Raw genomic sequence first — 26,076 nt, 5'->3', positions numbered from 1 at the left:
CGTCGGCTCTCTCTTGTGTCGTCCCTCTCGCTAGCTGCATCTTTTGCTCGACTTCCTGTGCTCCTAAGTTCCTGCACACTTAGACACAAAGGTTATAGCAAAATAGGACTTAACTTAATTTGGTTGATCGCATCAAAATTATCTTAGAGTACTAACAATCTTCCTTTTTTTTGATGTTAACAACCCCAAGTTAGGGTAAATTACAAATAAATAGCAGTTATAAATATTTACATGTACAAAAATTACAAAAAAAATTGTACTACCCTCCTCCTAGACTTAATCTTCACTACTCCCCATTTGATTACATTAAAAATGTGGTACTTTAAAATGCTACTTGGAAAGTCTAAACTGAAAAGTCTAATGGAACACTCCAAAAAAACTAGATCTATGAAAAAACTTTGAAAACAAATTTGCTTAAAAAAATTGGATACAGAGAAATGGTTCTCGAGATAATTTTTAAATTCAAAAGTATGGAAAAAAATTATAGAGTAATAATGCGTTAAATTTTTTTGTAAAATTTCCTTTAATATGATATACTTTCAGAGAAAAAATAAATTTTACTGAATAAAAAAATTTAACATTCAAAAAAATTTAAAATTTTTTCTACAAATAAGTGATAAAGTTATCTTTCTCGAAAAAATTAATTTCTAACAGATATTTTGACAGACAATTGAAAGCATTAGTTAACAATTAAATGCTTCACAGTTAGTAATTAAACATTTATTTCAGTAATTGACTTCCAGGCTGTGGCGAGACACTATGCTTTCTTGGTTATTGGAACAACAACTACTTCTAAACAAATCCTTTTAATGAAAGTAAATATTTTTTTTTCTGAATGCCCAAAAAATAATTAATCTAAATATGATTTTGGAGTCCAAAATAGATTCCTTCCTACCAGATTAATCAAAAATTTATTAGGAATATATTTCTGTGATATTTTCCTAATTTGGCCCTTATGGTATTTCAAATACCAATTTAAACCATTATATCTTCTAACATTTTGAATATGTGAGCATGCATGATCTTTCAAATATTAATATTCCATTTCTATTTTTAATTGTTTTTCTATTTTTATTTTGTCAAGATCTTCTAATCGATAAGATATAGCTAAGGTTGATTTTAACTCTTTTTTTCTTTTCCTAACTTACAGTAACTTTTTGATAATATTTTTACGAACTGAAATAACTTATTAGGAAGAAGAGACTGTACTTGACTTACCTTGTCGATCCCGTAATCTAAAGCTCCCCCTAAAGTGCTGCTTTCTTCTGATGTCACTCCCCCTTTATCAATCCTCTCGATGCTCATTTCAGATGAGTTTGTTTCGTCTTTGTCTTCTTGGTAACTTGCCACTAGTGCAAGTCCGGTGAGGGCTTCTATCTCCGATTCGGACGACGTTTCATCTCACGTTGCCTTTAGATTTCTATACTTATCAGTTTGAGCTGGCTTCGTGTTTTCTTCCTTATCCTTGTCTTTGCTCTTCAATTTTGGGCAGTTATATTTCACTTGCTCTTCTTCATTACAGTGGTAACATCTTACTTTTCTTTTTCTTCTTGTACCCTACACTTAATTAAATTTTTTAGTTTTAAATAAAATTTTAAATTTTCTTACCATGAGTGTCGTTTCGTAGTCATCGAGAGAAGATTTAGAATCTCGTTCGTCCATTTTTGCCTTTAAGATAATGTTGTGCTTTGGTTCTTTCTTCAGATCTACACATCTTGTTTCATAAACTTCAAATATTGAAAATAATTCTTATAAAGTACTTAATTCTAGATCCTTAGATATAAAATAAGCATCTACTAATGATGCTCATTCAGTAGTCCTAGGAAGTGCGTTAAGCGCGTACCTTAGCGAATTTCGGTTGCTTATCTTTTCTTCGAGATTCTTGAGTCTGGCGATGAGTTCCTTTATTCTTGAATGAAGGTGTGCAACGGTTTCTCCTTCTAATTTGATGTTGCCAATCTGGTTCCTGAGCAGATCCTGTCTCGCGAGTTTTGCCTCAGAGGTTTCTTCATGTAGTTCCAGGAATTTCTCCCAGAGCTCCTTGGCAGACTCATAAGCTCTAATCCGGTTGACTTCTTATGACAGTAAGATGCTCAGCAGATGGAACTTTACTTTGTCTTTTTCCACGAAGTCAGGTTGCTCCTTCGTCATCCATTGGTGTTCTTCTTTACCCTCAGGTACTACAAAATCAAATTTCATTATTAAAAGTAAATCAAAATCTATCTTAAAGGATACCTCCATCTCTTTCTTCCAGATTGCGAATTCCCCCTCGAACTTTAGTGCCTTGATGCTTGGTTTCGTCATCACTTATGCCTCATTCGGAGATTAAGCCTCCTGAAGCTATTGGGCTCTGATACCACTTGTTGGTCCTTTGACGACCAACTAGAGGGGGTGAATAACTTGCACAATAAAAACAAACAAAATCTCTTCTTGAACTTTATAACTTTATTAGTCTAACACTTACATACAAAAAAAAAAGATACTGAAAAAGAAGAGGCACAAAAGGGTTACTTGATTTATAATCAAGGGATTGCTAAACTAAGAAAGTTGAAGCTCACTAAATAATCTCCTTCAGGCGGAGAAGTCTCTTACAATAGTTGAAACACTTAATTACAAAACAAAACTAAAGAAGAATTAACTACAAGTATTGTCCTGACATTCTGAGACCAGGATTGTATTTATAACCCTAGTCGAGATGCCTGGAAGGGTTCTAGGCTCCTGGAGGGGGATAAAATTTTAATCCTGTCGCAACGGGATGTGGCACATCGCGTTTAGATAGTTTTTCTGGTCCGAGCGCTTGGACCAGTTTTGGGCGCCTGGACCGTGCTAAACCCATATCAGCAACGATGCTAAAATAAGGTGCCCCCGGGCTATCCTGGGGGTCCGGGTGCCTGGACCAAAAAGTCAACATTTTGTTGACTTTTTGGTCCCGATTTTTTACTCCGGTTCCGCTCGTATTTGTCTAGGTCTTCTGCTCTAGTTTCACTCGCTTGGGTGATTTCAGCCATATGGAATAGGGCTCACCTGAATCCATTTTCCAGCCTTCTCGAGCAACCTTCCGCTCTGGCTTTTCGTCCCTCGAAAATGCCGCGCACTTCCTTCTCGTTCGATTGCGTACTCTTCCACAGCACTTCGTCCCTCGGATGCACCAAGCCCCTTGGTTCTCTCTTATGTTGTCCTTCTCACTAGCTGCATCTTTCACTCGACTTCCTATACTCCTAAGTTCCTGCACACTTAGACACAAGCGTTAAACCATAACAGGACCTAACCTGATTTAGTTGATCACATCAAAACTACCTTGGGGTACTAACAGGATTAATATAGTCTTTGTTGTATCTATCACAACTGAACTATCAATGGCTATGTACATCAATACAATCAAATAAAATAGATTAATCCTGAATATGTGGCGTGAAAATTACATGCAAGGTGATCAATTTATGTTAATTTTCAACTGATCCTCCTTAACCAAAGTGAGATCAATACTTTAACTTAAGTTATGTAAAGTATAATGAAGTAAACATTGAACTTTATATCTAATCAAAAAGTTCTATCACAACTAAACTATCAATGGCTACGCACATCAATAAAATCAAATAAAATAGATTAATCCTGAATATGTGGCATGAAAATTACATGTAAGGTGATCAATTTATGTTAATTTTCAACTGATCCTCCTTAACCAAAGTGAGATCAATACTTTAACTTATGTAAAGTATAATGAAGTAAACATTGGACTTTATATCTGATCAGAAAATATCTAAATACATAAGTTTCCACAATATAACCAAATATATATAGAAAACATATATAGTTCAAAATCCAACTAGATCTAGACTTAACCAAATTGAATAACACCCATAAGAGTGGTTTTCTCATAGAAGATATTGGGTGGTAAATCCTTCATAAAAGGATCTGCTATCATGGAATTTGTGCCTATGTATTCTATCAAAATCTATCCACTTTGTACTCTTTCTTTCACAACAAGGAACTTGATATCGATGTGCTTTAATTTTATCGAGCTCCTATTATTATTATTATTATTATTATTATTATTATTATTATTATTATTATTATTATTATTATTATGTAATACAACTGATTTATTAAAATCCAAAAATAATTCTTATACAAACATAAAATTTTTTAGCCATATTCCATGATTAGAACCTCATAACTACTATAAACTCTGCTGTCATGGCGGAAGAAGATGTCAGTGCCTATTTGGCACTTCTCCAAGAGATAGCTCCACTAGCCAATAGAAAAACATAGCTTGAAGTGGATTTCATGCTATATTGGCATCTCATGAAAGTAGAGTCAGAATATCCCATGATCTCAAGAGTATCTGACCTCTTATATGTGAGCATGTAATCACTAGTTCTCTTAAATATCACATTACCCTCTTTTCTGCTTTACAATGATCTATTCTTGGGCTGCTCAAATATCTGCCCAATACTCTAACAATGTATGTAATATCTAAAAGTATACAAACTTGAGCATACATATGACTTTCTACGGCCAAGCATAGAGAATCTTTTGCATTTCTTGAGTCTCGAGGCTTCCTTTAGGACACTATTTAAGACTAAACTTGTCTCCTTTAGCAACCGGGGTGTTACTTGGTTTGTAATCTTGTATACCAGATCTTTTAAGCACCTTATTGATATAGCTCCTTTGCAATAATCCAAAAATACCTCGAGAATGATCTTGGTGTATTTGGATTCCTAGTACAAAAGACGCGTTACCAAGATCTTTTATTCAAAATATCTAGATAGAAATTTCTTGGCATCGTTTAACATACCTATATCAGTTGTGCCAAGTAAATTATTGCCAACATATAGAACTAGGAAGATATTCTTACTTCCACTGAACTTATGATACACACAATCATCTACCACATTCACTTCAAAACCAAATGAGATGATTATTTGATGAAATTTGTGGTACCATTGATGAGAAGCTTGCTTTAACTCATAGATGGACTTCTTAAATTTGCAAACTATGCTCTTTGAACCTCCCAATACAAAGTATCTTGGTTGCACCATATAGATTGATTCCTAAATGTATCCATTGAGAAAAAGCTATCTTGATGTCCATCTGATAGAGTTCCATATCGAAATATGCGACAAGTGTCATGATCATCATTACAGATTCCTTCGTTGAAACTAGAGAAAAGGTCTCCTTAAAGTCCTTAAGTTTGTAAACTAAATGGTGTCGGCCTTTTTGCATGTCACGAGGCGCTCCAAATTAATAAAGATTAAAACTCATTGTAATTAAAGTAATCACGTGTAGTAAGGAGTCCCAAGTCGTATTTTTTTCCAAGGATAACTAGTGAGTGTGTAAAAATTCTAAAATTGATTCGATTTGAGTTATCACATCCACAAGGTCAAGCTAGCACTTCCATTCGATTCACAACTCAAACTAAATTCTTCTATAATCAAGAATTAAATCAAACAAGGTTCATTCTCATCTTCACATGATACACTCATCTCAACAACTTTGTGTCAATTAAATTTGGATTCTTATTAATCAACAATTTAGAAACACAAATATAATCAACAATCAAACTCATAGAATCCAAATTAGCATTCCATTCACATCTATAATCAAATTCAAAAACTAAACTCAAATGCTTAATCACAGCAACCTCCAACAAAGGAACACACACAAGCTCAACACATCAATATTGAACAAAAATTACATTCTAGGGCTCAAGTTTAACATCAAACATTCATGATAGATCATAGTCATAAGATCAATTGTATTGAGCTAGAATTTGTAAACGGAACAAAACTACAAACAATTAACTAAACAAAACTGAAAGAAAAAGGCTAGCAATTAACTAAACTACAAACAATTGAAACAGATTTTAGATTGCAGACTCAACAATAACAAAGCTGTAAACGGAATTAAGAATTGGATTTGAGAAATAAATTCAACAAAATGAAATTGCAAGAAAAATGAATCAGATCTGAGGATCTGAGCAAGTTCAATAGTAATTCAAAAACAAAACAAAGAAATCTAAACCCTAATCATTCCACAAACCCAAATCCTTGCGGCAGCTTCTTCACCCTGCTGTCACTACAGAACCACCGCAGAGAACGCCCTTCTGGTGATCAGCTTTGAATCTTGAGCTTCCAACTAATCCACCGGATGATCACAGCCTCAGAGAACGGCCATACAGCTCACACCCGAATGGAATTCACATCGCACAATGAAACAGCGCCGATTTCTGGAATTTGCGGACACCAATCGATTGATCAGATCGATCCTGGAGTCGTTGATGGAATGAGGAAATGGGAGTGCCGTCGGAGCCTCAGAAATCGCCCATACAGCTCCGACGATGATGGAAATCTCGAATCGGAGAACGCCCCTGCATCCGGATTGTGGAATGGACAGAGCTCAACTGCGCGGACTGGAGAACGCCCCTGCCGCTTCTGTGCCCTCGGACGATGATCGCCGGAGCTCAGGAATCGCCGCCGGTGAAGTATGCTAACATCTGGATCTGGAATTGAGGAATGGGAAGCTCGGCGTCGCGGCGGAGAAGAAGACAGTACTGTAGCAAAATTTGCGACCCGAGCCCAGCTCTCACTATAGCTTCTCGCGGGATTTAAACCCCTCCTAATCTGATCGGACGATCCAGAACAATCCGGGGCTTGATCAATGGCTGGATGAGGTCAGATCTGGATCAAAACTTTTGGACATTCATCAATGGACGAGATCTGATCCTCATTAGGTCGGATGGACCAGATACTTGACGGATGGCTCAGATCTCTCCAATCTTCAATGGACGGTTCATAATGCTCCAAGGTTTGATCGCCTCATTAAGCCCTTGATTTGAGCCCAAATGCGGTTTGATTTAATCGGGTTTATGACCCTTTTGATGCCTACAAAATAATAAACAAATATTAGCATCAAATACCATGAAAATATGCTAATTTGCCATTAGGTCCAAAATCAAATGCAATTATGAAATGTAATGCAAATATGAGTTAAAGCTATGAATAGACCAATAAAAACATGCATTATGATTCAAAATAATATAGCAAAATCATGGTTATCAAATCCCACACACATAGTTTTGGACGTCCCGTTCAAGTCAAGAAAACCTAAAAATCATCTCCACATAATTTCCCTAGCAATACCTAGAAGATAGTAAAAAGAATTTAACTAAGATCATTTTAAAGATTACAAACAATCATGAATACAATTCAAACAATAATTAGTAAGTATGGTAGTTTCAATCCAATTGAAAAATTAAACAAGTTGCAATCTCACAAGGTATTCACCTATTCTAGCCCTCACACTCAAAATTACATATATGTGGAGCTCACTCAATGTCACTCATAACATTTCACTACCATAAGCTTGTTTATTTTCTAATTCTCCACCACTATAAACATAGCATACATGAATCAAAAGGATTTATCAACAAGAATTGAAATGGAAGCAAGAAGAGCAATTGAAATGAATGTAGTAGCAACAGAAAAGACATTAATGAAGAAAATGAGAAGATGAGAGTATTGGAGGAATATACTTGATGAGTTGACCATTTTGATGTGAAAAGAGATGAATACCAATTGTTTTTATCAATTCAAAAGACCAAGCTAACCTCCCCTTCAATTTGATGACTAACATAGAATCTTGATACTCTTTCTTCACACCTTGATACTATTTGTCTTGCCATTTTTTTCACTGTTTTTTTCACACTTCAATTCTAGAATTTTGAAGTTAAAAACAATCTCAAATCATGAAGAATAATTCGCTCCCCCACACTTGAAACATTGGTCATCTCGAACAATGAAACACCATATGTATCCAATTTATTAACACTCTTGAAGCCACTGATTTCCTTTCTGCACATTACAATTAATGAGTTCAACAATCAAATTCAGAATTGATATCAAAGAACTCTATAAGATAAGCTAATTTTTGAATTTCAGATTGCCAGAATTCAATTTCAGAATCATATTTCAAGCTAACTTCAGCTTGAAACAACAATGAATCATCTCACAGAAAATCTCCAATAATAATGATAAGGTTTCAGAAATTCCTGCATCTGGGTACTAATTCTGCAAAGTTCCAGCTCCTTAGTTTCAGCAATTAAATTCTAGTGTCTCTTTTCAGGTATGAAACACTAAGAACTTCCTCATCATCAGCTACATCTACTATCAGCTGAATTCCAGTGTCTCTGCACACTCTGCAAAGTTCTGCCAACAAATTCCAGCTTAGCACAGATTTTCTGGACACCAACAACAGCTCTCAAAGCAAGTCTGATTTTTTGTATGAATTGCAGCTATTTTTGCTTAAGAATGGTTATGAGAAGTTAATCAATAACAAGAAGAATTCAGTATCCTCCAACATTCAGACACCTTTAACAACATTCAGCAATTCAATACTTCAAGTTACTGTTGATACAGTCTGACCTGGCTGTTGTTTTGATGTTGACATGGATTTAAGTTTGTATCAGATGTTAATTAAACTCGGTTTGATTAATGATCAAGGTTGATCAAGTGGAAGGGAAAAGTCCAAGTTGGAAACTTGGCACGCGAAGTCAGAGAGGGCTCGGTAGCTCGTTCTCCGTACTAGGTCAGAGAGGGCTCGGTAGCTCGTTCTCTGGACCGGACGAAGTCGGAGAGGGCTCGGTAGCTCGTTCTCCGGACTAGGTCAGAGAGGGCTCGGTAGCTCGTTCTCTGGACCGGACGAAGTCGGAGAGGGCTCGGAGCTTGCTCATGAGGAGAGGGTCCTGTACGGCTCTTGGACGACAAAGTCGGAGAGGGCTCGGTAGCTCGCCTCCGGACCAGGCCGAGAGGGCTGAGCTCGCTCTCCGGACCGACGAAGTCGGAGAGGCTCGGTAGTTTGTTCTCCGGATTAGGTCGAGAGGGAACCTAAGTGGACATTCCATGGTACATTGGATCGGTCGGCACCGATCCGGATACATAAGATGTTGATCGCGCATCGATCCAAAGGAAACTAAGTTTCCATGGATCGGCCGGTGACCGATCAGAAACACCAAGAGCACATCGAGTAATCTGACGGTCTATAGACCGATCAGAAACACCAAGAGCACATCGAGGTAACTGATCGGTCTTGAGACCGATCGGGAGATGGTATTGCGAAGAGAAGAAGGCGGGGATCGCTTGGAGACCGATCCACTGCAGCCGATCGGTCTCCATGACCGATCAGACAAGCTGCGGACCGATCAGGATATGTCCTGATCGGTCCATGGATCGGTCTGGTGACCGATCCACACACAATCAGATTTGTTCGCTGTTTCTGCGATTCCTCCACTGTATTTGATCTGCCTGATTCATGTGATGTAACCCTCTGTGCTGTTAGCTTTTGAGTTTGCAGGATCACAGGTATCATTCCAAGCCTAATTTCAAATTAAGTCCATAAGAGGAATACGACAAATGGCCTTTCTACTGTGATTCACGGTGCATGGTGCATTTGAAGGTGTGATCTGGCTGCGATCCGCTTGACTCCTGGTAATTGGTTCGAGCTCAGAAGACACCAGTGAAGACTGTGATTTCATTGATGTGAGTTCAGAGAACCAGGTAAGGAGGAAGAGGGATTGGCTGTAGCGATGATTCTGTGCAGTTTGACCACGATCCGTGACAGCAGAGAACAGGGGCTTAAGAAGCAGTAAAAAGTGAGAGGAAAGAACAACAAGAAAGCAAGAAAGTGAAAAAAGAAAACAAAACGTTCTGTTGATCGTTGAGGTGTGCTAAGTTCTTGAGCTCTCGGGTGAGAAACTGCTATCTGTGAGTTCTCTGTTTCCACTGATCCTCGCGTGGTTGTAAGCGTTAGTTCATTCTTCTTTGCCACCGAGCTCTGTAAGTCTTGTGCTTTAACATATATATTTCTTGAGACTTTGTGGAGAGGTTACTCCACCGAGAAGGAGGATCTTTAGCCGGAATTTATCCGGGGTGCGATCTACCGAAGATCAAGGGGTCGTCCACCTTACGGACACGCCGAGGAGTAGGGGCAAGTTATCCCTGAACCTCATAAATCCGTTTGTTAGTGTGCTTGTTTCCTCTTTGTTTTAGTTTCCTAATTCCGCTGTGCTAACAAGTTTCTTTGTAGAAATTTGTGTTTAAGTTTTTAAGAGGCTATTCACCCCCCCTCTAGCCATCTAAGATCCCAACAAGTGGTATCAGAGCCTGGTGCTCTTCATCTGGACTAACATCCTAAGGAGCAAGAAGATGGCCATGAAGGAAGGATTCAGCACCAACAGACCACCCTTGTTCGATGGAGCAGATTTCCAATATTGGAAGAGCCGCATGGAGTATTACCTCAAGACTGATATCTCCATGTGGTTCTCGGTCAAGGAAGGATTCACACCACCGAAGGACGAAGAAGGTAAGGAACTCGATTCATCAAGGTGGTCTACCGAACAAACTCATAAAGGGCAAGCCGATGGCAAGGCGGTAGTCACCTTACAATGTGGGATTGCCAAGGACCAACTCGTCAAGGTAGGTCCATTCTCGAGTGTAAACGATTTATGGAACAAGCTTATCGAGCTCCAAGAAGGAACTCGAGATTCTCGGATAGCCAAGAGGGACCTATTCTTGAATCAACTACAAAATCTCACCATGAAGGAAAATGAAACGGTAAGTGAACTACATGGGAGGTTCAAGGAAATCATCAATGGTCTACATTCCATAGATGAACGCGTGGAAAATCGCGATCTAGTAAGGTACGCTCTTAAAGCCTTTCCAAGGAATGCCTTGTGGTCATCTATGGTAGATGCCTACAAGGTTTCCAAGGATCTTTCCATTATTAAATTAGACGAATTCTTTTGTGAAATGGAACTTCATGAACTTGCTAACAAAGGTCAAAGAGAGAAAGGTATTGCCTTAGTTGCAGGACCAAAGAACAAGGATGGAAGAAGAAAGAGGGAAAAGAAGAAGGAGAAAGAGATTTCTTCATCTACATCCTCCTCCGAGTCCGATGATGAAGGTGGATCATCATCAAGCGAGATGGCAAATTTTGTGAGGAGGATCATGAGAAGAAGCCGAAGATACAAAGGAAAAGGTAAACCTAATGATCAAAATATCGATAAGACTAATGTTACATGTTATGAGTGTAGCAAGAAAGGCCACTACCGGAGTGAGTGTCCAAAACTCAAGAAGGAGGAACGGGCCAAAAAGAAGGAGGAAAGAGCCAAGAAGAAGAAAGCTCTCAAGGCCACTTGGGATGAATCTTCCTCAAGCTCATCGGAGGAGGAAGAGAAGAAGGAGAAGAGTACTCGGCAATTGACACTCATGGCAAGGGAGGAGTCCGAGTCCGAGAGTGATGACTCAAGCACTTCAGCCGCGGCTTCATCATCTTCGGATGATGAAGAGGTAACCTCTTCTCACTTAGAAAAATGCTATAAGACTATTACACATTTGTCTACCTTGCATAAAAAATCAAAAACAGAAAATAAATCATTAAAAGAAGAAGTAGAAAACTTGAGGGCCCTTAGGGAAGATGGGTTGATGACCTACATCTAGAGGTCCTTGAGGATGAGAACAAGGCCTTGAAGGGTGAGGTTGAGAAACTCAAGAAAATGCTTGAAAAATTCTCAACTAGCTCTAAGACCCTAGACATGATTCTAAATGCCCAAAGGGCGGTCTACAACAAGGCTGGATTAGGATACCAACCTAAGGAGTCTAGCTTTATTTCTTTAGTGTCAAGAACCCAATTTCATAGATCGCATGTTCCTAGGGTTCATGAGACTAGGAAGAAGGTAACAAAGGCATGGGTGCCTAAGTCTTTCATTGTAGATGCATTAGGTCCCAAGATTTGGGTACCTAAAACATCTATCTTTCGTGTCTTGTAGGCATTGGTAAAGGGGGAGCGTCTATCAACTTGGTTTGTTGATAGTGGCCGGGGACAAGTCACTATTTTCTACCATTCAAAACAAAAATAGAGGTAATGTGTCCTTTGGTAATAATGGTAGCCTTAAGGTTATAGGGGTTGGAGACATTCATATATCCAAATATCTCTAAATCAAGAATGTCCTTCTAGTCAAGGGGATGACTTTTAATCTCCTAAGTGTCAGTCAATTGTGTGATACGGGTTACACAATTGAGTTTCATTCGAGTCAATGTCTAGTCAAAAACATTGACACACTTGACACGGTACTAGTAGGCACAAGGGTAGATAACATTTATCAAGTTTCTTTTAAAAGTGCTACTAATGCTCTTGCTAAGTGTTTCATGTCAAAAGAAGAAGAATCGTGGCTTTGGCATAGGAGGTTGGCTCATGTGAACATGAAGAATATCCGGAAGCTGGTCAACAAAGGGTTAGTGCGAGGCTTACCAAGCATCAAGTACCAAAAGACCAAATTGTGTGATGCATGTCAGAAGGGTAAGCAAACTAAAGCGCCTCATAAAGGTAAAAGCGTTGTAAGTACAACTACTGCCTTAGACTTATTACATATGGATTTGTTTGATTGCAGTAGTGTTATTTCATTAAATGGAAGTAGATACTGTTTAGTGATTATTGATGACTTTACTAGGTATACATGGACCTTCTTTTTGAAAACTAAGGATCAAACCATAGATATTTTTATTTCCTTTTGTAGAAGAACTGAAAATGAAAAATCAACAACAATTAAAACCATTAGAAGTGATCATGGTGGGGAATTTCAAAATCATAGGTTTTTAGAATTCTGTCAAGAAAAGGGATATAGGCATGAGTTCTCTACTCCAAGGACCCCACAGCAAAATGGGGTTGTGGAGAGAAAGAACCGAGTCTTACAAGAGGCTGCACGAAGTATGCTCAATGAGTACTCACTACCGAGTTACTTATGGGCTGAAGCTGTAAATACAGCTTGCTATGTGCAAAATCGAATCCTGATACATAGGTTTTTAGGAAAGACTCCCTATGAACTTTGGTTTGGAAAACCCCCTACAATTAAACATCTTAGGGTGTTTGATTGTAAGGTGTTTATTTTGAACACCAAGGACCATCTTGGAAAATTTTCGGCCAAGGCTGATGAAGGGATACTGGTCGGGTACTCGCTCACCAGCAAAGCCTATCGAGTCTACAACAATAGGACTAAATTGATTGAAAAGTCCTCTGATGTAGCTTTTGAAGAAATCCCTAACTTAAATGATCAATCAAGGGATGTAGGAGAAATTCAATTTGAACTTAGAAGGCTAAGTTTGAATGATCGAAACATAGAAAGAGTCGAAGTTGACTCTGATGATAATGAGCAAAGGCAACAAAGAACTCAATCTGATCCTTTGCCTGATATTGAGTCCTTGCCTGTGCCTAGTGAGACCATTCATGAGGCACCACCAACACCAAGACAATCTAGGATAGCCACTAGTCATCCCCAAGACCAAATTGTGGGAGACATCCAACAAGGGGTTAGGACTAGGTCATTCTTTAGAAATGAGTCTAATGAAGTCGCATTGATTTCAGAGATTGAACCAAAATTAGTTGATGAGGCATTGCGCGATCCTGATTGGATCATAGCTATGCAAGATGAGTTAGGTCAATTTGAAAGGAGCCAAGTGTGGGACTTAGTTCCTAGACCTAAGAAGACCACCATTATTGGAACTAAATGGGTCTTCAAAAATAAGTTAAATCAAAAGGGAGAAGTTGTAAGAAACAAGGCAAGACTTGTAGCCAAGGGCTATAGTCAAGTCGAAGGTCTCGATTATGATGAGACTTATGCTCCCGTGGCCTGATTAGAGTCCATTCGTTTTTGCTGCACATAGAGGTTTCAAGCTCTATCAAATGGATGTTAAATCTGCCTTCTTAAATGGTTTTATTAAAGAAGAAGTCTATATTGAACAACCACCGGGGTTTGTGAATACCGAACCTCCAAACCACGTGTACAAGCTCAAGAAAGCACTTTATGGGCTTAAACAAGCACCACGAGCTTGGTACGAAAGGTTGTCAACATATTTACTAGAAAAGGATTTTGTAAGAGGCCAAATAGACCCAACACTATTTCTGCGTAGAGATGGTGAAAATATTTTTGTAGCCCAAGTGTATGTCGATGACATAATTTGTGGCTCAAATAACAAGGGCTATTTGAATGACTTTATTTCTCACATGGAAAGTGAGTTTGAGATGAGTCTAGTAGGAGAATTGACATTCTTCCTTGGACTTGAAATCAAACAAACTCGAGATGGAATTTATGTCCATCAGACGAAATACACTTAAGAGATGCTCAAAAAATTCAAAATGAGTGACTCTAAGGAAGTATCCACTCCAATGGCGACAAACACTCGTCTTGGCAATGATGAGAGTGGGAAACCAGTGGATCTAACGCAATATAGAAGCATGATCGGTAGTCTTCTATATCTCACAGCTAGTCGACCGGACATACTTTTTGCTGTGGGCATGTGCGCTAGATATCAAATTTGTGCCAAGGAATCTCATTTAACTGCAGTTAAGAGAATTCTAAGATATCTCAAGGGCACAATTAGAGTAGGACTGTGGTACCCTCGTACGGAGTCTTTTGATTTGATAGGCTATACCGATTCCGATTATGCTGGATGCAAATTGGATCGGAAAAGCACTAGTGGGGGTTGCCAATTTTTAGGTTCATCGTTGATTAGTTGGTCAAGTCGGAAGCAACATTGTGTTGCTCTCTCCACGACCGAGGCTGAATACATTGCAATGGGAGAGAGTGTATCACAATTGTTGTGGATGATTCACACTCTAGAAGATTATGGACTTTCATATAAAGGAGTGCAAGTGTTGTGTGACAACATTAGCACAATAAACCTAACGAAAAATCCAGTCCATCATTCAAGGACCAAACACATTGAAGTGCGTCATCACTTCATTAGAGATCACGTAGCTAGGGGAGACATTGCACTCACATATGTTGAGTCAAAGTCAAACTTAGCCGACATTTTCACCAAACCCCTTCCGGAAAATGAATTTAGTCATTTAAGGAGAGAATTGGGGATGTGTTTGGCTTAATAGGCCATTAGGATTTCATCATGATCAATAAGGACAACTAAAACTACAAGAGAAATTGGAAAATTAATTTGGGCAACTTGGGGACATCTCACACAAACTATAAGGTTTAACAAATTATTTTTGTTTGCTAAATATGGGGTGAGATGCTAGGATCAACCAAATTATTCAAAATGTATCATGCATCCCTTGAATAATTAAGTTGAAGAAACATAAATTGAGTATGGGGAAGGCCATTACATAATTCATGTGTATTTGGCTCCTAGATCTTACTCATATATTCCAACCAAGGAATCTTGGTTGGACCTGTGTCTAGAAATCATCTAACCTTGTTGATGTGTTGATTGATACCCTTGATTGATACCTTCCTGATTTTGATTGAAAATAGGACAAGTTGGTGAAGAAATTTTGACATATTTTGACAAACTTGTAACTACTCATAGCAAGGATATATTTTGAACCGATAGCCTGAGTTAGATTTATTACCTTGGTTCACTATAGATCATAGTTTCAGCAAACAAACAAAACAAACTTCTCTGGTTTTGAAACTTTGAGATTCAACACATTTGTTATGAAGTGTCTGAAACTTTCGAGCCCTAAATAATTCCAAATCATTAGTGCTCATCATTAGGAAATATTCATTGGTATCACTGAATATAATCTGTGGGCTCTTCAGATCCTAGGTTCTGAACTTGGAAGTTGTTGAACCAAGTTTCAGAGCCTTCAATACGAATTTCAGAGACTGAAATCACTGATTATCAGACACTGATCGGTCCAGGGACCGATCAGGATGATATCTGATCGGTCTCTACGACCGATCAGGAGAGTTCCACCTATCACTGATCGACCTCTGATCGCCTCAAATGGCGCCCAGGTAACTTCCTTTCTCCCTGAAATCTGTTCATTTTTGGCATTTTAGTTTCTTTTCACAGTGTATCTCTGTGTGTTGTCTCGGTTCTCGACTCTGTGGCTCCTGTGGACTCCCTTTTGCCCCGACCATGTCCCATTTTTGACCTATTTAGGAAGAAATCAGCCGGTGAGGGTACGTCTAATTCATCTGCTGAGAAATCCAAGTCCCAGGCACCCTCCCGACCTCAACCTTCCTCTTCTTCGAGATTCCCGAACCGACAGTTTGAACAAGTGTTTCAACAGAGGACATTCAAGCTACTCCCATGTCGATCTGTGGATCGAAAGTACATGGATGAGTTTTGTCCCTCTGTATCCGAAACCCTGGCTTATTATAAACTTGACTCGTTAGTCTACCTAGAAAGGGACATCAACTATGACCTAGTATCTGAATTCTACAACAATCTTCATCAGGCCAGTGATGGTGCTTATAGATCCAGAGTCGCTAAGAGAACTATCGATTTCTCCGTCGTAGAATTCTTTGGGTATCTAGGTTGCCGAATGTGTTCAGGAGATCCTTTTCCCATTTATCCTGATTTACCCGATCCTTTACCTCCTCCATTTGATGTCTCACCTGATTCCATCTATGAGTACTTCTTCGGTCATCCTAGACCAGGTGGACTGGATGAGTTGGATGTTGATTTTCCCACCTTTGCCGCTCTACGACTATCTGCCCCTGACTATATTCTTTTTAAGATAGTCACAAACTGTCTTCTTCTAATCACATCCAAACCTCTAGCAGAGATCCGACCCTATCATTGTTTGATGCTTTATGGGTTGCGTCGGTGTCTCGACTTTGACATTATGTTCAGCATCTATTCTTCGATCATCTCATATACTCAGCCTAGCAGCTCCACTATTTATATGCCTTATGGGCATATAATTACAGATTGACTCGAGACCCTTCTGATAGATGTGTCTAAGGGTAGGATAGTGAAGATGGTCAGACAGGATTGCAGACTTGGGAAACGGGCATTTTCCAAGTCCGGTATCTTGGGACAGAATGGGGCTGTTCGGTGGAAGGATGGGAGAGGTCTGGGAGAGTTACCACGGGCACTTCCTCGACAGGTTGCTGCTCCTCCTCCTGCTGCTGATGAGGCCGATCCTGATCTGCGCTGGCAGATCGCTGAGCTAGAGAGCCGCTTCGATCAGCACGATGAGCTGCTGTCTGCTGAGCTCCATAGACTGCGTGTTTGGATCGACCAGCGCTACGATGACTTACGCAGTCAGCAGTTGGTGACACAGCAGCTGCTTCTGGGCTGGATGGCCAACTACCCACCTCCGCAGCATTTCTCGGGTCATCCACCTTCGAGCTCCAGCATGCCGCCTCAGGGTTACGTGCCTCCCGCAGATGATGATGAGGTTCCCCCTGTTGAGGATATTGATTGATACATTCTGTGTGTCACTTTGCCTGTCTGTGTTTTGGATGCTATTTGTTGGATATCTTTGTCTGACCTGGATACTTATGCTACTCATATATTTTTGCTATTCATTTGTCTATTTCTTGCTTTTTCTTATGCTTCAGTTCATATTAATATGCTGTTCCTATGCCATGACTTGATTGTATCTTATCTCTTTCTTACTGTCATATAATACACTTAGAGGGAACTCTAGGTGCATTAAGAAAAAGACAGTATGGGTTAAGGGGGAGCCTTTTAAGTTTTGTCACCTCATTTGCACCTTTTCGGTGTTTGACAAAGGGGGAGAGGATACCTAAGTTTAGAGATGTATGAAGGCTTGATTTTAGGGGAGAAGATAACGGGAAGGATCTTGATTCCCGTTATTGACTTCCTTACATCGTGGTGTATTCATCTTAGGGGGAGGATCTTGATTCCCCTAAAATTATGAAAATAAGAACATTTCTGATCTAAACTTAAATCGTGTTGTCAAACAACAAAAAGGGGGAGATTGTTGATACAGTCTGACCTGGCTGTTGTTTTGATGTTGACACGGATTTAAGTTTGTATCAGATGTTAATTAAACTCGGTTTGATTAATGATCAATGTTGATCAAGTGGAAGGGAAAAGTCCACGTTGGAAACTTGGCACGCGAAGTCAGAGAGGGCTCGGTAGCTCGTTCTCCCACTAGGTCGAGAGGGCCCAGACCGGACCAAGCCGGAGAGGCTCGGTAGCTCTTCTCCGGACTAGGTCCGAGAGGGCCTCGGTAGCTCGTTCCTGACCGGACGGTCGGAGAGGGCCGGGTCCGACCGGCCTAGGCCGAGAGGGCTCGGTAGCTAGTTCTCCGGACCGGACGAAGTCGGAGAGGGCTCGGTAGCTTGTTCTCCGGACTAGGTCGAGAGGCTCGGTGAGCTCGTTCTGGACCCGACAAAGTCGGAGAGGGCTCGCTCGTTCTCCGGACTCGGAGAGGGCTCGGTAGCTCGTTCTCCGGACCGGACGAAGTCGGAGAGGCTCGGTAGTTTGTTCTCCGGATTAGGTCGAGAGGGACCTAAGTGGACATTCCATGGTACATTGGATCGGTCGGCGCACCGATCCAGATGACATAAGATGGATCGGTGGCCGGCAGACCGATCGGAAACTGAAAGTTTCCATGGATCGTGCGGTGACCGATCAGAAACACTCAAGTGCACATCGAGTATCTGATCGGTAGACCGATCAGAAACACCGAGCACATCGAGATAACTGATCGGTCTGAGACCGATCGAGATGGTATTGCGAAGAGAAGAAGGCGGATCGGCCATGGAGACCGATCCATGCGCCCGATCGGCTCCAAGACCGATCAGATAATGCGACCGATCGTGATATGTCCTCATCGGTCCATGGATCGATCTGTGACCGATCCACACACAATCAGATTTGTTCATTGTTCTGCGATTCCTCCACTGCATTTGATCTGCTCGATTCATGTGATATAACCCTCTGTGCTGTTAGCTTTTGAGTTTGCAGGATCACAGGTATCATTCCAAGCCTAATTTCAAATTAAGTCCATAAGAGGAATACGACAAATGGCCTTTCTGCTGTGATTCGCGGCGCATGGTGCATTTGAAGCATCAACGGCTACTGGTGTGATCTGGCTGCGATCCGCTTGACTCCTGGTGATTGGTTCGAGCTCAGAAGACACCAGTGAAGACTGTGATTTCATTGGTGTGAGTTCAGAGAACCAAGTAAGGAGGAAGAGGGATTGGCTGCAGCGATGATTCTGTGCAGTTTGACCACGATCCGTGACAGCAGAGAACAGGGGCTTAAGAAGCAGTAAAAAGCGAGAGGAAAGAACAACAAGAAAGTAAGAAAGTGAAAAAAAGAAAACAAAACGTTCTGTTGATCGTTGAGGTGTGCTAAGTTCTTGAGCTCTCAGGTGAGAAACTGCTATCTGTGAGTTCTCTGTTTCCACTGATCCTCACGTGGTTGTAAGCGTTAGTTCATTCTTCTTTGCCACCGAGCTCTGTAAGTCTTGTGCTTTAACATATATATTTCTTGAGACTTTGTGGAGAGGTTACTCCACCGAGAAGGAGGATCTTTAGCCGGAATTTATCCGGGGTGCGATCTACCGAAGATCAAGGGGTCGTCCACCTTACGGACACGCCGAGGAGTAGGGGCAAGTTATCCCCGAACCTCGTAAATCTGTGTCTTAGTGTGCTTGTTTCCTCTTTGTTTTAGTTTCCTAATTCCGCTGTGCTAACAAGTTTCTTTGTAGAAATTTGTGTTTAAGTTTTTAAGAGGCTATTCACCCCCCCTCTAGCCATCTAAGATCCCAACAGTTACTTCATTCAGCTACGATCCAAACAAAAATTATTTACTCATCAGTAGCAACAATCATAAAGCCAACAACAATCATAGCTGACACCTACCCTTAAAAATCTTCTTGAATTTTGATTTGTATCTCAAATGGTTCACAACCGGATTGATATGAAAATGGAACTTTGATAATTCTGTGCTAATCCAGTTGTGTAGTTTCAAGAAACACAGTCACTAAAATTTCATGCATTGAATTATAACAATCTTGAAAAGAAGTGAACACCAAATGACACCAAGAACTCAAGTGTCATACCTAAACTTCCTTGATGAAATTTGGTGTTTCCAAATTTGATAATCTTCATTAGCTTTCCATTCCTCGACCTCTCTTGAGCTCTTCTTCTCTGATGAACATCTTGATCATTCCCTTGCAATTCCTCTTAACATCTCAGATTAATTATGTTTCTATTTCATCAATTTGAATTCTGGTAATCTTGAATGCATCCTTCATTAATCTGGTTAAATTCTTTTGAAATTCTGCTAATAGCTTGTAGATTGTATCCTTGCTGTCAAATGCAAAATTCTAAAGTTTAACAGCTGCTTTAAACTCTGCATTACAGCAACCTCTACTTCCCAGCAGTGAAGTGAAGCTATGCAATTTTCAGAGTTTGAAATTTAAATAACTCTGCCACTTCCTTCATACTGCATACTGATAACTTGAATTGTATTGAGCCATCTCACAGTTTCTTGCAGCAGATTGTCTCAGGATTCTGTCAATTGAGTTACTAAATTTCAGATTCAAATTCTTGAATTTGTAAAGGACATAAAAGGCTGGAATACCATTTGTTCTAAATCATATAGGACTTAACTCGAGTTTCTTCCTTGTTAAGATGTTGCTTCTAATATTTTGATACACTTTTGATACAAAGTTCAGCATTTCTCATATCCTGCAGTTGTCCTATTATTGTACTCCACTTTGTTAATTGTTTCCCTTGCAAATTCTAGTAACCTCTTTAGCATTCCATAATTCCTTAATGACAGATTTCAAATCTGAGATGCTTCTATGAATTAATGTCAGATTGTGCAGGGTTCTGAAATCATTTGCATGCATTAGCATTCCATATCCTTCTTCAACTTAGTATCACCTACACACTTCCACAACCAGATTTCTATAGCTCTATAAAAAGATTCTCCATAGTATCAATTTCCAGAATTCCAAGTTATTTGAACTTGCTCTCCATTAAGTTCTTCCATCTTAAAAACCATCCATACATTCACAGCTTTTCTACTCTCACATCAAATGTATCAGTCTTTGGCACAATTCTTGAGCTTGCTGGAACTGCAAAATGCAAACATTTGCTGATTTTTGGAATTGGCCAGCTCAAGAATTGGATTTTCTGGTCCCCTTTGCAGCATGTTGAGATCTTGCTTGCTGTCCTGAATTGTTACCACTGCCTTCCTGTTTCAGAATGGGTTCAAGCTCTACTGGCACACATAAATTAGAGAGTTGCAGCTTCTATTTTGTTGCTCTTGCTCCAAAATTCCAGCAACAGATACTTGAAATCAGCTTCCTACTCCCACCAACAAATTTTTATAAATCTGTCCTATCAACAGCTGGACTATTTAGCAACTCTTTCTCTTGAATTTCTCCTTCTAAATAGCTTGAACTTTAGAAAATTATTTCCAGGAACAACAAATTTCAATTTCTTAGACTGAATTTCAGGAACCACTTATGAAATCAAGAGATCAAATCCCTTATTTTGTCCAACTTCTGATCTGCCCTTACAACCTCAATTTGAAAAACATGCTCCTTAATCTTGCATCACAGCTAACTCAGGTTCATAATTCAGACTCAGCAAGAGTTCATAAAGTTGAAACATCCATAGATTCTTTGAAATTCAGTTCCAAGTCTGCTCTTGAACTAGCACTTGTTCCCTCAACTTCTTTAAAGGTGTTTCCACTTTTACATTGAACAGAACTTCAGAAACCACTTCTGAAATTTCAGCATCAATAGATTTCAATTCTATCACAGCAACAACACAGGACCAAACTCAAGGATTAAATTATGTACAGCTCTGAAGTATAGCTGATTTTGCAGATTCAGAATTTATTTCCTCTACATTTCCAACTCCAGAATACCCTGATTCCATCGTCCAAAACATGCTAGCTTCTATGAAGTAAACATAACAAATAACATTAAACTATTAGTAGCATCGATTTAAGGAATTGCCAATCAAAAACATCACTATCTTCCTTCATTTCTGCCTCTACAGCTCACTTCAGCCTTCATTTACTGTCAATGGCACAAAAAACTCTACTTGAATTTTAACCTCCTCACTGTTTTGTAAGATACTTATAGCATTTCGAAACACATATTTTATAGCAATCTAAACTGAATTCTCTCCTGCTGCTCTTGTTCCATAATGTATCACTGATCCTCATCAACTTTTAAATATTGGCACATAGCAAGTATTTTGATTCCAAAACTTCTTCACTGTTTTGAGTGAACTAAATCCTTCCTCCAAATAGAGAAATAAAAGTACACCAAGAATTCCACTTGTTCTTTCACTCTTGAAATCTTTACCATATCTTCTTCTTTTCTTGATACTGCTCTTACATTCTTGATACATTATTGCTTCCACACTAGCTAAGTTAGTTTTCTTTTCTGCTTCTGAATTCTTGTCAATTTCTGCTTCTTGTAATTGCTCCAATCTCTCCATTCCTCTCTGAAATATGCATGGATCAAGATATGAGAAAATTAACTTCAGAAGTTCAGATTCAAAGACATCAGCTCCTCATTAGTATTCATAGTAACTCTTTCCAACCTCAATAAAAATCTGTTGTTCGTAGATTCAGTAACAGTTTACTTGCTTCAATTCCTGCATTTAGCACTGAAAATAAGATTTCAGCATTCAAAAACTTCCTAAGATGTTGAGTGTATCACCATATTATCAACTTCCAAAATTCCAAACTATTGAAGCTTGCTCTTCCCAAGAATAGACTAAAAGAACAATTAGATTTAGCATTCAATCCAGGAAGCCATCCAAAACCTTCAACATCTTCAAATGTATACCAATCCTCCCCCACACTTAAAACTTTGTCATCTTGCATAATCTAACTCATCAAGAATTCAACCAACACTCTCAATAGAAACATGACAAGCAAAGATGTTCAAAGGTTAAAATGCTAGATGAAAATGTTTTGAGAAAATTGTGGAGAAAGAAATTAGAATTTATGATGAAACAAAAATGACAAACATCCTTCCTTTTCATGCATACATATGCTATTGTGGTTTTAAAAAGAAGCAAAGCAAGTTCTAGAGTTTCAATTGTTGAAAGTGCATGCCACACTATAAGAAAATAAAGTGTAGGCTTGAAGTAGTCCTAGGTAATTTTATATGCAATCAAGCTCAATTGATCAAATTGGAATTCACTACCATTTTAACCAAAGTCATGTAAGTAGAGTATTCAATCAAGTCAAATGACCTAAAATTGATGATCAAATTTAAGAGACTTTTATCATCTTAAAAGTATCACTAGAAAAATTCATGGAGACTTTTATTCAAATAAAATGCTATGTATACCAACTAAATGCAAAGTATGGAAGCAAATGTGCAAATGTAAGTATGAAACTAAAGAAAGTCTCATCAAAAAGAATTTATTAACAAAGCATGAATTAAAATACAAGATAAAGCAAAATTAGAACCAACTCCCCTTTAATTTCGGCGGTCGAAGAAGATTTAGCAACAAAATCCACACTGGGGATGGAGTACTTTTGGTTGCAATCAATTTCTTTTTATTGACCATTTTTCCATTGCAAATTCTTTCTGGAGGTCTTAGGCGGTTCAGTTCAAGCATCCACTCCGGGATCTTGTATTCTCCTGCAACATCAACAAAAGAAAAACCCTCCCATACACATGTGAGATGAAAAGAAAATAGGAGAATATTAGTGTGGGTTGAAGATATATCAGGAAATGAATCACAACTGATGAAATCAATAAATGGTACCTCTATTGAATTTTCTGAAAAATCACAAAAATCACTAACCTTGTCATGTTCATAGGTACCTGGAGTGGTGATTGTTACCTCCTCTTCATCATATAAATGCTCAAGCTCTGGTTCTAGTGCATGTTCATCCTCATGTAGTGATTCTTGGGTGCTTGGCTCCATAGCATAAGTCCCTACACTTACATCTTCACTTCTTGGTGATTCTTGAAGTATTGCTTCCAATAAGCATTCCCCTACACTTAAATCATCTTTAAAGAAATGTTCAGAACCTGAATTACTCATAACATCTTCAACAACAAAATCAGTAGGATCATAAATTTGCATAATTACATAATCATCACAAAAAATACTAGAAAAATCATGTGAAGTAATGGGAGTAGGGTTAGGCCTGACAGAATCACTACTTTCCATCTCTCCGTTGGAGTTGTGTGCTTGCAGCTGATTAATAGATGATGCAATCTGATCTAACTGTAACTGTAAGTTCTGTATCCTTGAGAATTGCTGTTCTTGATGCTCACTCATTTGTTGCATGATCTCCTTGAGTTTCCATGTTGACTCATCCATCTGAGGGTCATTTTGTTGAAAAGATTGTGACATAAAATTTGTTGAAACTTCTTAGAACCCATATGAACTCTGGTAGGTTGGATATGACTCAATAAATGGTTCTTGTGCACTTTCATACCTGAAACATGAATTATCCACCCAATTAGCATTAAAACCATTAGGAAATGACTCATACCTATTTTATTGATCCATGTATGGGTAAAACTGACACTTAGGTTGAAAACACTGATAACTTTCCTTTCCACATCCAAAATTCTGAAAATATGGATCCATGCTAAAGAAATCTCCTGTTCTTCACTACAACACTAGCAATCAATGTTAGAAGATTTAAGAGCATAAAGTTTCAATCACATGAAAACATGAACAGTAAAAGCACTTAAAAATTCAAGAATAAACCAACATGAAAATACAAAAAGAATAGGCAATCAAATCAAGAAAAATGCTAAAAATTAAATCACTCAATGATCAATCTAAAATTAACACACACTACTAGTTTTTCCCCGACAACAACGCCAAAATTTGGTGTCGCCCTTTTTGCATGTCACGAGGTACTCCAAATTAATAAAGATTAGAACTCATTGTAATTAAAGTAATCACGTGTAGTAAGGAGTCCCAAGTCGTATTTTTTTTCCAAGGATAACTAGTGAGTGTGTGAAAATTCTAAAATTGATTCGAATTGAGTTATCACATCCACAAGGTCAAGCTAGCACTTCCATTCGATTCACAACTCAAACTAAATTCTTCTATAATCAAGAATTAAATCAAACAAGGTTCATTCTCATCTTCACATGATACACTCATCTCAACAACTTCGTGTCAATTAAATTTGGATTCTTATTCATCCACAATTCAGAAACACAAATATAATCAACAATCAAACTCATAGAATCCAAATTAGCATTCCATTCACATCTATAATCAAATTCAAAAACTAAACTCAAATGCTTAATCACAGCAACCTCCAACAAAGGAACACACACAAAATTCTCCAGTTAAGCATTCACGAATTCATCTTCATCACAACAACAGGTAATCTCACAAGCTCAACACATCAATATTGAACAGAAATTACATTCTAGGGCTCAAGTTTAACATCAAACATTCATGCTAGATCATAGTCATAAGATCAATTGTATTGAGCTAGAATTTGTAAATGGAACAAAACTACAAACAATTAACTAAACAAAACTGAAAGAAAAAGGTTAGCAATTAACTAAACTACAAATAATTGAAACAGATTTTAGATTGCAGACTCAACAATAATAAAGCTGTAAACGGAATTCAGAATTGGATTTGAGAAAGAAATTCAACAAAATGAAATAGCAAGAAAAATGAATCAGATCTGAGGATTTGAGCAAGTTCAATAGCAATTCAAAAACAAAACAAAGAAATCTAAACCCTAATCATTCCACAAACCCAAATCCTTGCGGTAGCTTCTTCACCCTGCTGTCACTACAGAACCACCGCAGAGAACGCCCTTCTGGTGATCAGCTTTGAATCTTGAGCTTCCAACTAATCCACCGGATGATCACAGCCTCAGAGAACGGCCATACAGCTCACACCCGAATGGAATTCACATAGCACAATGAAACAGCGCCGATTTCTGGAATTTGCGGACACCAATCTATTGATCGGATCGATCCCGGAGTCGCTGATGGAATGAGGAAACGGGAATGCCGTCGGAGCCTCAGAAATCGTCCATACAACTCCGACGATGATGGAAATCGTGGATCGGAGAATGCCCCTGCATCCAGATTGTGGAATGGACAGAGCTCAACTGCGCGGACTGGAGAACGCCCCTGCCGCTTTTGTGCCCTCGGACGATGATCGCCGGAGCTCAGGAATCGCCGCCGGTGAAGTATGCTAACATCTGGATCTGGAATTGAGGAATGGGAAGCTCGGCGTCGCGGCGGAGAAGAAGATAGTATTGTAGCAAAAATCGCAACTCGAGCCCAGCTCTCACTATAGCTTCTCGCGGG

At 39.0% G+C, this 26,076-nt stretch overlaps 1 protein-coding gene across 6 annotated transcripts in view; it reads left to right on the top strand.

Annotated features, from left to right (window-relative positions):
* The window catches only part of LOC121980583, a 91,261-nt gene that overhangs the window by 51,334 nt on the left and 13,851 nt on the right, over positions 1–26,076 (top strand). The window contains exon 1 of one of the 6 annotated variants that reach the window (XM_042532689.1): positions 12,313–12,354. The exons of 4 other annotated variants lie outside the window; for them this stretch is intronic. In XM_042532689.1, the coding sequence (XP_042388623.1) occupies positions 12,340–12,354 (15 nt within the window). In that variant the 5' untranslated portion in view covers positions 12,313–12,339. Of the gene's footprint in view, positions 1–12,312; positions 12,382–26,076 lie in introns of those variants that run through there. One more of the 6 variants, XM_042532688.1, reaches the window with a different exon arrangement.

This window comes from Zingiber officinale, chromosome 5A (genome assembly GCF_018446385.1).
Source record: "Zingiber officinale cultivar Zhangliang chromosome 5A, Zo_v1.1, whole genome shotgun sequence".
Lineage (NCBI taxonomy): Eukaryota > Viridiplantae > Streptophyta > Magnoliopsida > Zingiberales > Zingiberaceae > Zingiber > Zingiber officinale.
The sequence above is the reverse complement of the archived record's forward strand: the minus strand, read 5'-3'. Positions and strand labels throughout refer to the sequence as shown.